The 12,713-nt window shown below is 40.3% G+C and overlaps 1 protein-coding gene across 3 annotated transcripts in view; it reads left to right on the plus strand.

The window, feature by feature from the left end:
• Window positions 1-12,713, plus strand: part of FBXL17 (F-box and leucine rich repeat protein 17) — a 335,309-nt gene that overhangs the window by 291,540 nt on the left and 31,056 nt on the right. The window contains exon 9 of one of the 3 annotated variants that reach the window (XM_049795631.1): window positions 2,226-5,161. The exons of 1 other annotated variant lie outside the window; for it this stretch is intronic. In XM_049795631.1, coding sequence (XP_049651588.1) covers window positions 2,226-2,363 — 138 coding nt within the window. In that variant the 3' untranslated portion in view covers window positions 2,364-5,161. Of the gene's footprint in view, window positions 1-2,225; window positions 5,162-12,713 lie in introns of those variants that run through there. One more of the 3 variants, XM_049795632.1, reaches the window with a different exon arrangement.

Below are 12,713 nucleotides of genomic sequence, written 5' to 3' on the forward strand. Positions count from 1 at the left end.
CATGGAGATCATCACCTATCTTCCTGTGTTTGAACATGATCTTTGTAACAAATTTCCCCTATTATTTGTTTTCTGTAACAGAAAATCTGCTTATGCTATTGTCTCTAAAGCTATAATATCAATGCTATTCTAACAAATAAAGCCCAACAGGTATGTGTCAAATCATAATAATCTCTATCTACCAGTAAAATTTGCAGATATCTAGTAGATAAACAATATCTCTTTTTTAAGTTTCCCATTATGAAAGAGCAGAATGAGCAGCTGTCTGTGGTAAGCATCTTCGTTGTGTCTGAGTTAACCATTAAGAGAAGTTTGTGGTAGTATGATAGATTTTGCCATGGCTGTGTGCACTACAAGTGTAAAGAAAAGAGGCTTTTGACTATTTTTGAATAGCAAGAAGTAGCAAATACTGCTACTTTAGGGGATTCTTCCCTTCCAAGCAGTATTTCTATGAAGTGTTGCGGACAGTTTGAAAGTATGTATTCAGCTATAAATATCAAATATTTTGGAGGACTTGTGCTATCTCTGATTTCATTTTGATATATTAAAAGTCACTTCTTGTTTTTCAGCATTGGAAGATGTTACTGTAATGTAGTAATTTGCCAAAAGAGTACAGTTTGTGCTATGAAGGGAAGTTAAACCAGTTTTCTGTCCAAGTCAGTCTCAGCTAGATGAAACTTCCAATAAAGATTGAGTGTTTCTATTATCAAAGTAGAAGAACTGGATATTAAACCTTTCATTTATCCTTGTCATTGGGTGCAGTCACTGTTCAGAAGGATGCGCTCCTTGTTATCTTTTAAGGACAAAAATATTATTAGATACTGTGGTCACTATGCTTTAAAATACTATTCCCAAGATGTATCTTTGTAATGGTGTTAAACATTTTAGTCTGTTTTTTTTACTTTTGGCCTTGAATGTGGAACACTGTGGGGAAAAAGGCAAGTGATGATATCAGTTGTACATCCTACTAATCTAGGTGGTTCAGTATTTAAATGTAGTGTCAGTGCATTTTAAAATACCCAAGTGTTCAGCAAAGATTTCAAAGAGACCTACGTAGAAGTTATGGTTCTTAGGTTAATCTTTTATTTATCTAAAGGCTGAAGAAAGCTGTCTACTTCTGTGATATGAACTGCAATCATCTTAAAAGTAATTGACAAATTAATCCCCTCACAGCGCTGCAATTGTAAAGGTGTTAGGTTTAGCTAGGCTTGTCTGATTGCTTTGTCTAATCAAGAATAAAGGTGCTACCTTTGATGTCTAAGATTTAGGAGGGACATCCCAGACCCGACAAGCTTGTATGTTTTAGTTATTGATCCTACCATTTCTGCCCACAACACCCTTTGTGCAGTGTTAGCCTCACACCAAAAGGCTCAAATAAAAACTTCTACCAGTAATGTATGTGAAGACATGCAGGACTTTTAACCTTTTGAAAAGTTGACCTATATTAATAATTAGTAGATTGGTAAATTGATCTACCTGCAATACAGAATAGTTTTCATTCTTTTCCCTGTCTTTAGTCATGTTATTTCTTATTTTTCATTGCAACCACATTGATAGCTACCATACAGTGGAAGTTCATTTCAGTAAGGTTAATTGTGGATTTACTGCTTAGTATGTATAAAAGTATCATAACTGTGCTGTAAATTAATTAATAGATGTAATCAAGTTTCATTTTCCAAAGCCAAGAAAATCCTGCATTTCAAACCTATGTCTGCTTGAGCAAGTTTGAATACATCTGCTTCTATTTCAAGATAGAAATCTGTTACTCTGGGCAGCACGTTGTTAAACAGGATGGTGTTTCTTTGAATAATTAGGTTTGGGGCACTATGAGTGGCCAACATAGTCAAGCATGGAATGAAAGTAGTTTAATAGATTGTTAAACGTTGTTGCAGTTCTCTAAACAAAGCTGTTTTCAAATGGAGACTATTTGTCTTTCCTGTTTGCTTTCAATCTAAAATAATCAAACAGTATTTACCAGAATGTTATTAAAACTTCTCCCTTTACAATAAAATCAAGGTGTGGTTTGGAGTTTTTTATTCTCTAACAGAACATTACATTCTGTATATTTGTTTTGTGTTAAATGCACCCAGACCTATAGTATCAGTGAAGAGCTCAATCCTGCAAGTTCTCCCAGGAGTCCAAAGTTCGATCATTCATTTAGCTTGCATAATGTTGCCCTTTTTATTCACTTTTTGCACATCACAGATTCTTTTCTTTGATTGCAGGTGAATGAAGCCACAGTAGAGCAGCTAGTGCAGCAGTATCCACATATAACCTTCAGTACTGTGCTGCAGGATTGCAAGAGGACATTGGAACGGGCTTATCAAATGGGCTGGACACCCAGTATGTCTACTGCCTCTTAACCTCCTATACAACATGAGAGTTCCACTCTGTGGCATTCAGTAGTTTTTATGGGGATTACACAGGTGGTTCGCAACTCTCATATGATGCAATATAATTGTGAGTTTCCAGAGGTTACAGTAAAATGGCAAATGCTGTACGCTGACTTTAATGTAATGTACAACTAAGTACTAATATTGAAGCAAAACTTTAGAAATGCATTGTGGTTTTGTTAGCATAAAAGATATAAAAGCCTTTGGCAGATTTCTTGAAGTGGATTCCTGCTAGTTCTCTGGATAGTTTGAGTTATAGAAGATGTTAAACTTGTTTTCCACTGTTTAGTTTACTTTGCTTTGGTCATGGGTGTTTCCATTGATTTGTAAATGGTAACTCAGTGCTAGCACCAGTGCAGTTGATCAACAGAGGCCTGTGTTGAAACTGGGAATTAAATTTGATGCTTATTATTTACTAAAGTTATCCCAGGAGTTTTAATATGCACAGTAATAAGAAAATCTACAGAGAACTGTGATTTTCTTACACACATTTTGATAATTATACAAATCATCAAACAGAAATCTTAGTAAACAATGATGATGAGAGAACGGATATTTCATGGACAATCTTATTTTCTATCACTCAACAGAATTGTTATCTTCTTTCATTTTGTTTTGTTTAAAATAAAGAAGTGCTGCAGAGACTTTCAAATCTTTCCACCTTGCCATTTTTATAAGTGAGTTAACAGTGCTTAACCTAACACTGATAACCAGTTCCTACTTCATAAAGTCAAACAATAATTGAATACACCATCAGAAATAAGTTAACAGACAATGTTTAAATATCTGCTTGAAAAAATTACTTTCTTTTTCAAATGAACTTGTCTCCTTTGACTATGTGTCATGGTTTCAGCCCAGCTGGTGACAAAGCACCACGCAGCCGCTTGCTCACTCCTCCCCTGCCAGCCACGGTGGGATGAGGAGAAATATAAAGGCAGGCTCATGGGTCGAGATAAGGACAGGGAGGGATCACTTACCACATATGGTCATGGGCATGAGACAGGCTCAACTTGGGGAAGAAACAAAATCCATTTAATTTACTACCAATCAAATCAAAACGAGGATATTAGGAAGTAAAACCAAACCTTAGAACACCTTCCCCCCTCCCCTCCTTCCCGGCTCAGCTCCACTCCTGGTTCTCTCTCCCTGCTACCCCTGGGGCGCAGGGGAACAGGGGATGGGGATTGGGGTCACCTCACCACACCTTGTCTCTGTCACTCCTTCCTCCTCAGGGGAAGGAGGACTCCTCACTCATCCCCTGCTCCAGCATGGGGTCCCTCCCACAAGAGTCAGTGTTCCATGAGCTTCTCCAATGTGAGTCCTTCCCACAGGCTGCCATTCTTCATGAACTGCTCCAAGGTGAGTCCTTTCCATGGGCTGCAGTCCTTCAGGCACCGACTGCTCCAGCGCAGGCTTCCCACTGAGTCGTGGCCTTCTTCAGGCACAGCCACCTGCTCCGGCGTGGGGTCCTCCCCGAGCTGCAGGCGGGCATCTGCTCCCCCACTCCCCTCCATGGGCTGGGGGGGGACAGCCTGCCGGCTCACCGCGGGCTGCAGGGGCATCCCCTCCTCTGGCGCACCTCCTCCCCTCCTTCTGCACTGACCTTGCTGTCTGCAGAGGGGTTTCTCTCACATCCTACTTCCCTCCCCCACTGCAGCTTTGCCCTCTAAAATCTGTTCTCCCAGAGGCGCTACCACTGTCACTGGTGGGCTCAGCCTTGGCCTGCGGCAGGTCCGACTTGGAGCTGGGGAAGCTTCTAGCAGCTTCTCAGAGGAGCCACCCCTATGGCCCCCTCCCCCACTACCAAAAAAACATGCCACACAAACCCATAACACTATGCTGTTATGTTGCTGAATAGGGAAATTCAGATGAATGGGTAAGCCAATAACAGGATTCCTCTCATTTCCTGTGTGGTTGTTACTTTACAACAGATCTTACAATGCAAAGTGCTTACCTCAAGAAGGCCATCTAAACACGAGTCCCATTGTGGGTATCATTTTGTAAGATCAGATGCTTCATAATACAGTGTCTGCAAGAAAATACCCAGAGTAAATACATAAAAAGATTAATTTTCTGTGTGTCACATTGCATTCTTAGCAGTTTAGTTTTACCAGGGGATAGTGAAGACACAGGCATTTCAGCTTCAATTTGAAGTTGTGTTAACCTTTAGAGTATTACCATTTGGTTAAGAATGTTTTCAGGTGTGTAACACTGGATATTTGTTCTTCAAAGGTTACAACATTTTAATCCAAAGTATGAAATGCTTAAGCTTCAGCTGAAGAGTTGCCATTATTGTCAAAATTTTTTGCAAATCCAGAAGGTCTAATGCAGCATAACCTAGAAGCTTGTTTAGTATGGCTGTATAACTCTGTAAGACTGTTTGTTGATGTCCATAGCATAATTTTTTACAGAAGAAACATCAGCTCACAGTAATTCCAGTGAGAGTGTTGAATGTTTTCTTATTAGACTTTTAAAAATGGGGATGAACTAATTTCTCTGGAAAAAATATATGCGAAGTTTTTGCTTTAAGTAAGTGGTAAATACATGTGAATGTGCGTAATGCTAGGCTTTTTATTTACTCAAAAATGACAACAATATTTTCAGAATAAAGCCGATGCATTATATTGCAGATATAGTACAGAATCTTAGTCATTTTCCATTTAATGTCTTTTTATGAGTACATTAAAACTATTCACACAATTTGTAAGTTTCTATTTTTTCGTGACACCTTTGATCTTGTAATGGGTTTTAATAAAAGAGAGAGTAAAGATGTAGTGTCTTCTGTTTATCTGTGCTGCTAACTGTACTTAGACTATGCTAACATAAAGACTGAGATCTCCACCCTTGAATATGCAGAACTCATCTGGACATGGTCTGAGCAAACTAATCCAAGCTGGCCCCATTGTGAGTGACAGACAGAGTTTGACTAGATCGCCTCCAGAGATCTTTTTCAACCTAAAATACTCTATAAATCTGAAGTTTTTTTATATATTACAAAGCTAGTTGGTCATCTCTTTTAACTTTTGCTATTAAGCCACTTCCAGTAGTTTTGCCTCTTACTGGCTATTCATCGCTCTCTTATTTTTCTGAACATATTAATCTTTGTAGATCTCAGTGTGGCTAATTAATTTCCATGGATCTTGTCATTTACCTAATTTGGAAGTTTATGTAGTATAAGAATTCTAGACGAAAAAATGTTCTTCTAACTGCAGTGTTGTCACAGAAAGCTCTCTAATTTCTTTATAATAAATCAATATTTCCTAAGTAGTTTTATAGGAATAAATAACAATGTTGCACACTCTTTAATTTTTGAAATGTCATTTAGGGGAAATACCATTTAGGGGAAAAGGAAAAACTATTGCCTTTTGTAAAAAGAAAAATTACTCATCTTTTCAATTACTCCAAACTTGCAGTGGATTAAGAAACTCACAGGCAGCTTACATGCTGGATTTCCAGGGTTCCAACAGGCCTACTTTACTGACAAAATGTCTTTGTTCCTTCAAGGTCTTTCTGTAAACTTGCCATTAAGGTAGGTAGCCTGTGAGTCAGCATTCATGTTGTCAGAGATGTTTCTAGGCTAGAGGAGCTGGGCTTGTTAAACCTTCAGAAGAGGAAGCTAAGGCAAACTCTTAAGTGCTTTCTTAACTAAACAATAGGTGGTTGTAGAAAAAAGACAGATAACCTTTATTTTCAGTCATTCGTTCTTCTAAATCCAGATATAATTCTGTTTTAATACCACTCAAATAGTTCACTTGGTGGTTGCTCTACCCATCTCTCACCACTTAAAGTAGATGTGGAGAGGAGTGTTCTCACACAATTTGTCCCACCAGGGGAAATGGCTACAATGGTGTTTCACATGCAGATTCAAATTCACTCTGCCCAGGCTCCCAGATTAGTGGGAAGTTTAGTGAATTACCAAATCCAAGCTTGCATACCCCCATTCTCCACAAGTGCTCTTGTGTGGTACTAGGCAGCTTCTAGTCATCTTTGAGTGGGTACAAAGTGAATTTCTCTGAAAAATATCATAGTTAAGGATAAACTGATCCCAGTATGGCCACAGGTGGCTACTGGGAGTGACCTTCAGTATTCTCAAAACCATTATCCAAAGGCCTTCTGTGCTACTCCTACAGCAACTGACTCTGCTTAACCTTCAAAACTCAGCCTTGCCCCCAGAACCCCATTGGGTTGACTCACAGAAAATATTTCTTCCCCCTGTATGTCCTGCAAAAGAGTTTGAGCCATCCTTGAAAGTTTCCTAGAACTATTAACTTACCAATCTATCTAGCTGGGTTTTCAAAAACAGTATTTGGTAAAACAAGTTGTAACCCTTTTTGAATGAGAATATAGCCCTAGTAAGAATAACTAACCAACAGTTAATTTTTTCAGGCTCTCAGCCGGCTTCCACATGGGCTCACTGATGTCCACCCAGATTCTCAAGAAATAAATATAGCCTTGCTGATGCTTAATAGACTGTGGTGTTGACAGGAAAAAAAATCAAGAAAGCAGCAGGCCAACATACACAATGGTTATAGGAAAACATAACAGAGGCACAAAACAAGCTTTTTAGGAGGCTGATAGGGCCTTCTTCAGGTGATGTGATCTTGAACAAGAAAAGGAGAAGGACTTTTACATTTTATAAATAATTAGGATAGGGTAGGATAGGATAGGATAGGATAGGATGGACTATTTCAGTTGAAAGGGACCTACAACAGGCACCTAGTCCAACTGCCTGACTATTTCAGGGCTGACCAAAGCTAAACCGTGTAAAGGCCATTGTCGGAATGCCTCGTGAACACTGATAGGGGCATTGACCATCTCTCTAGAAAGCCTGTTCCAGTGTTTGACCACCCTCTCATTAAAGAAATGCTTCCTAATAAAAGAATGCATTGTAAAATAACAATTGTAAAAGCGTATGTAAAAAGACTATGATGATTTCTGACCTTGTAAATATTAAGATTTATATGTTAAATTAGGTGAGATTTTATGCTGCTCATTTATGAAACTCCATATTAACAGAGAGTGACTTTAAAGCAGATCCATTTAAAGGGTCCATTAAAATAAAATTGTTTAAAGCGATATTACTTTTTTCATCCTGCAGTTGTTTTTCTCCCAGCCTTCTCCATGAGTGACTTGCTATATTGGCAGTATAGGTGACTGAGATTGTATTTGAAGTTCTAGTAAATTTGGAAGCAGAGTTACTGTGGCGGGTTGACCCTGGCTGGATGCCAGGGGAACATCAAAACCACTCTATCCCTCCCCTCTTCAGCTGGACAGAGGAGAGAAAATATAACAAAAGAGTCATGGGTGGACATAAAGACAGGGAGAGATCACTCACCAGTTACCATCACAGGCAAAACAGACTCGACTTGGGGAAATTAGTTTCATTTATTACCAATCAAATCAGAGTAGGATAATGAGAAATAAAACCAAATCTTCAACCTCCCCCACACCCCCTCCTTCCCAGCTCAGCTCCACTCCAGTTCTATCTCCCTCCTCCCCCTGGTGGCGCAAGGGAACAGGGAATGGGGGTTGGGGTCAGCTCGCCAAACATTGTCTCTGTCACTCCTCCCTCCTCAGCGGGACGACTCCTCACTCGTCCCCTGCTCTGGCATGGGGTCCCTCCCACAGGAGACAGTCCTGCTCGAACTTCTCCAACGCGAGTCCTTCCCATGGGCTGCGGTCCTTCACAAACTGCTCCAAGGTGAGTCCTTTCCATGGGCTGCAGTCCTTCAGGCACCGACTGCTCCAGCGCAGGCTTCCCACTGAGTCGTGGCCTTCTTCAGGCACAGCCACCTGCTCCGGCGTGGGGTCCTCCCCGAGCTGCAGGCGGGCATCTGCTCCCCCGCTCCCCTCCATGGGCTGGGGGGGGACAGCCTGCCGGCTCACCGCGGGCTGCAGGGGCATCAACCTCCTCCGGCGCACCTCCTCCCCTCCTTCCTCACTGACCTTGGTGCCTGCACAGGGGTTTCTCTCACATTCCAATCTCCTCCCCTGCTGCAGGTTTTTCCCCCCTCTAAAATCTGTTCTCCCAGAGGCACTACCACCATCGCTGATGGGCTCGGCCTTGGCCAGAGGCGGGTCCAACTTGGAGCTGGGGAAGCTTCTAGCAGCTTCTCACAGGAGCCACCCCTGCAGCCTCTCCCCCACTACCAAAACCCCGCCACACAAACCCAAAACAGTTGTTTGGGTTCAGGTTTTCTTCTGAAACCTGTAGAAAAGACACTCATTGACTGAAGACTTTTCTTCTCCCTTCCCTCTTTTCACCCTGCCTTTTTTTACTTACAATTTCTTTCTTTTCTCCTGTGGTTTTCATGGACAGAAATGCAGAATAAGCATATTATGGCTGTCTCTAAATAAAAATGTTGAGTTGATGAATTGATGTGGCAGTTCCCATATATGATAATGTTATATAAGATTCTAATAAATGTAGACATTTACAAACATGTACTTCTTTTTTTCTTCAGTGTCACTGGTTACCGAAGTCTGCTGACCCTTAAAACTACAATTGAGTCATCTGATGAGGAAAAATAGCATTAGCTGTTGGATTACCATATACCTGTTGGTAACACAATTTCTTTGTACAAAAATATATCTGAAATTATCTTGAATCAATACTGTACTTGATCTTGAGACTACAGAATATGATACAATTTGTTTAAAATAGGGGCTTTCTGGTTTTGAATTATTTTTTTTAAAAGGGGTGGAAGGTTCAAGTACTATTTTCCTCCTTTCTTCAGTTTGTGTAGACATTGTTCACATTTATTTTTCATTGAGAAACATGTGGTAACACTCCAGTTAATTGGTTTTCAGATTGGAGGAGAGGAATTGGAAAGAGCTGGTGTTGCCCAAATCTTGTATCAGGTTTGCAAGCTAAAAAACCTGAGGCCTACTTTCAGGTTAGGAACAGAACTTTTATTAGTTGAATTGTGTGGTGTTTTCCTAGTTTTGCCTGATACATTATAAACAGCTCCACTCGTTAAGTTGACTGGAGTTCTACTGAGGAAAAGAAATAGACATTTAACTGCAAAAGTCTATCAAAGCTAAGCTAAGGACTTACTGGTAAATACTTGTTTAAGCTCCCAAATCCCTGTAATCTCTTATGCTTCAACTGTTCTTGAGCTACTATATCATCTTTTCTCTGCTTCTAGTCAGTCTCACCCTGGGAAGTAGCATTGAGCTGACAAGTGGGTGTATGCAGAGCAAAACATTGAGCTTTACAGACAGCCGCTTATTGATCAGAAAACTGCACACAATTTTTTCCCTTTTTTTTTCTTTTGAGAAAGAGACAGAAATGCAGAAATATTTAATGCTGGACATCTAGTCCAAAGCAAAGTAAAATACTCTAATTCCATGTCATAAAATAAAGATTAAAAAATAAGGTTGGCTTGGGGAGCGGGGGTGGTTCAGATATCTATAAAGTATTTTATATATCTCATGCTTGCAGGGCTAAATTCAAGCAAGCATAAAATAAAATACTGTTTCATAACTACAGATCAGGATGATTAGGTAATGAGAAGAATTTCTGAAATTTCACTTCCGAATTGTTTATTCCACAGCCACGAAATTTTGGACAAACTGACTGCCTCCACTAATATCTTCAACTAAACTACAGATATCAATAACCTCATGATAAGAAACTTGCACATATGTCAAATATCCACACTTCAAAAAAATGAAACAATTCATTTACTGTTGTGTTTCTGTGGTGTTCTTTGCTTATACTGTTTCAGGAATTTAAAAACATAACACTTCTGCTTTGCTTGATCTGCTGCTGCAATGCTGCAGGTCAAAAAGGAGACCGAAGGACAAAGTGATTAAGGAAACAGAGCTGTCGTGGATGAGATGTTACACAACAGTTAAATGAGAGAACCCCAACATTTCATATTACAGCATGAAATATCTCATCCTAGCATCTCACAGAAATCAAATGGGCCATTTCTCCTTTTTGTAGAGAAAGAATAGAAAACGGGGACAGTATTGAAGTTAATTACAGGAATTCACTGGCTGTTCATTATACAGTGTTTACACCAAGAGTGTCTGTCCTGCCTTGAGCAGACAGCTCATTATTTTATGGGGTTTTTATATTACCAAGTCTTGTTTTACACAAAACTGAGGGCACTGAATGATTTCAGATTCCTTACCTCCCTGTGCTTGGCTCCTTGCATGTATTGTCCACAGATGCAATCACTGTAGATGACCTGAGTTGCTGAAAAATAGTCAAATAGCTCAGCTGTTCCTCTGGATCTTTTTCTGCATGAGGCTCATATTAGCACAAATAAATACGCTAAGTCCCACCACTGCAGCTGGGGTTGCTTGACTGTAGACACGTTCATAAGGTAGCACTGAAATAAAGGTCTGCCTAACAGCTGCATTGCCACAGTTGTTAAAAAGAAACTCAGGCCAAAATTTTTTTGTTTGGGTTTTGGGTTGCTTTTTTTCTAAAGGCTGTCAGGATTACGTAAGGTAAATCCAAGTGTTCCAGCTTTATAAAGTTTTAGTAATGGGATTATGGTTCAAATTTATCTCTGGGAAAAAATCAACAATAACAGCAATCTGAACTGTTTCCACTTCCGTGTTCAGGCAGGTCTCTCTATATGTAGCTTATGAAAAATGTTTGTGTATAAATAAGCTTTAGAAGTCTTAAAATGAAAAATTTTGCAACCAGGATTATTGGGCATTTCCAACTGCTATGAAGTTATAAAGGCTTCTGAACCGCAAATTTCATGATCTCATGCTTTCATCATGTATGCTATGGCAAAGTGCTACAGCCTTTGGTGTTTTCAAAATACCAAATGTTGGAGAAAGTTGCAAGAAATTTCTTAAGAATACTAACTCCCAGTGAGCACAGCTAACTTGTCCCAGGTGCTTTGCTCTGGCTTCTCCTTGAATCAAGATCAACATCTCAGTCCTTACCTTTGATGGACTAAAAGATTGTCTTCATGCTGTTGTTTCAGTCTATGGTCACCTCTCTGGACCACAGTGTAGCATGCCAATGGGGCATCATCTCTGAACCAATATAAACTAAATAATTCTCTGCTCTAAGGGATGGGGTTGGGTTTTTTTTCCTCTAAAATAGGCAGTAAATTAATATTTATATACAAACCAAAATGCTTCATATCTTTCTTTCCTTGGAGACAGATGAGAAACAAATGTAGTGAAAGTTAATCACTTTGCTTGATGCTTTGAAATATGCTCAAATACTGAGGTGAATGAGCAAGCTAGAAAATAGAAAAAAATATTTTTCTTGAAGAGAAACTTGCTACAAAGGAAGGATTTGCTCCCTGATTAAGGAGCAAATGCACCTGGAAATCTTTAATGGCAACCAAAAAGTTTGCAGCTAAAGAAAAATTACTTTTTAATGACCCTGCAGATGTGTGAAGAGAATTGCAAAGTCCAAATGCCTTCATGATCTTCCCAACAGAAGAACCAGGGAAGTTTTTGTTCATTATTAGTTTTGAAATTTTACTCTTTTTTTATTAAAGAAAAACAGGGGCCCAGCAATGGATAAAGATTAATACAATATCTTTGAAGCAATAGAAGTCATGACAAGCTAGGGAAACTGCGGAGTGTTTAGACCAATGTAGTTTAAAATGCTGGTAAGGTTGAACAGGAATATAAAATAGGTTTGAAAGCCAGAAGATATAGCTTCAGACTGGTGGTGGCCCTTGACTAGGCACTGTGTATTTTTCAGCATGTGACAATAGTTTCTGTGGCTACACTTCTCCTGGTAACATGAGCGGTGCCAGGAGCAGTGCTGGGCTGTCAGATCACTCCAGCAGTCACCGGCATGCTCTTGGCCATGACTACTGACTGTCTCCTGAACAAGCCCAGTGTTAGCAATGCCCAGTAGCCACCTTCTTAGGCTCCCTGGATGCAGCCACAGCTTCCTGAGGTTTAATGACACAGGCATACATTGTCCTATACCCATCAACCTCAGCACCAGAGAGCTGTCCTGGGCAAATTTGATTTACTCATACAACCATAGCCTCCATGGCTCATCTGTTATTTGCAGGTCATGGTTATCTATCAGAAGCCACTCCTCTGTGTTACTGGTCCCAAAGCACACCCCTGGTCCTGTCCAGCACTGTGCCCCATCGCATCAGCTTGCTGCCGCAGTGGGTCTCACTCATTCCAGTGCAGGGCAGCAACCCTCTCCCAGCCACCAGTGGAGAAGAAGCCAGGGAGAGCCCCTCACCAGCCCCACTGCACCCTTGGCACATGGGTAACTGCAGACCTGCCATCCATCCTGCCTCTCTCACTGGCTGCCGCTCAGTCGAGCAAGGGTAACTGCAGGATGGGACAAGGCAGTGAAGGTATGAA

Source organism: Accipiter gentilis, chromosome Z (assembly GCF_929443795.1).
Source record: "Accipiter gentilis chromosome Z, bAccGen1.1, whole genome shotgun sequence".
NCBI lineage: Eukaryota > Metazoa > Chordata > Aves > Accipitriformes > Accipitridae > Astur > Astur gentilis.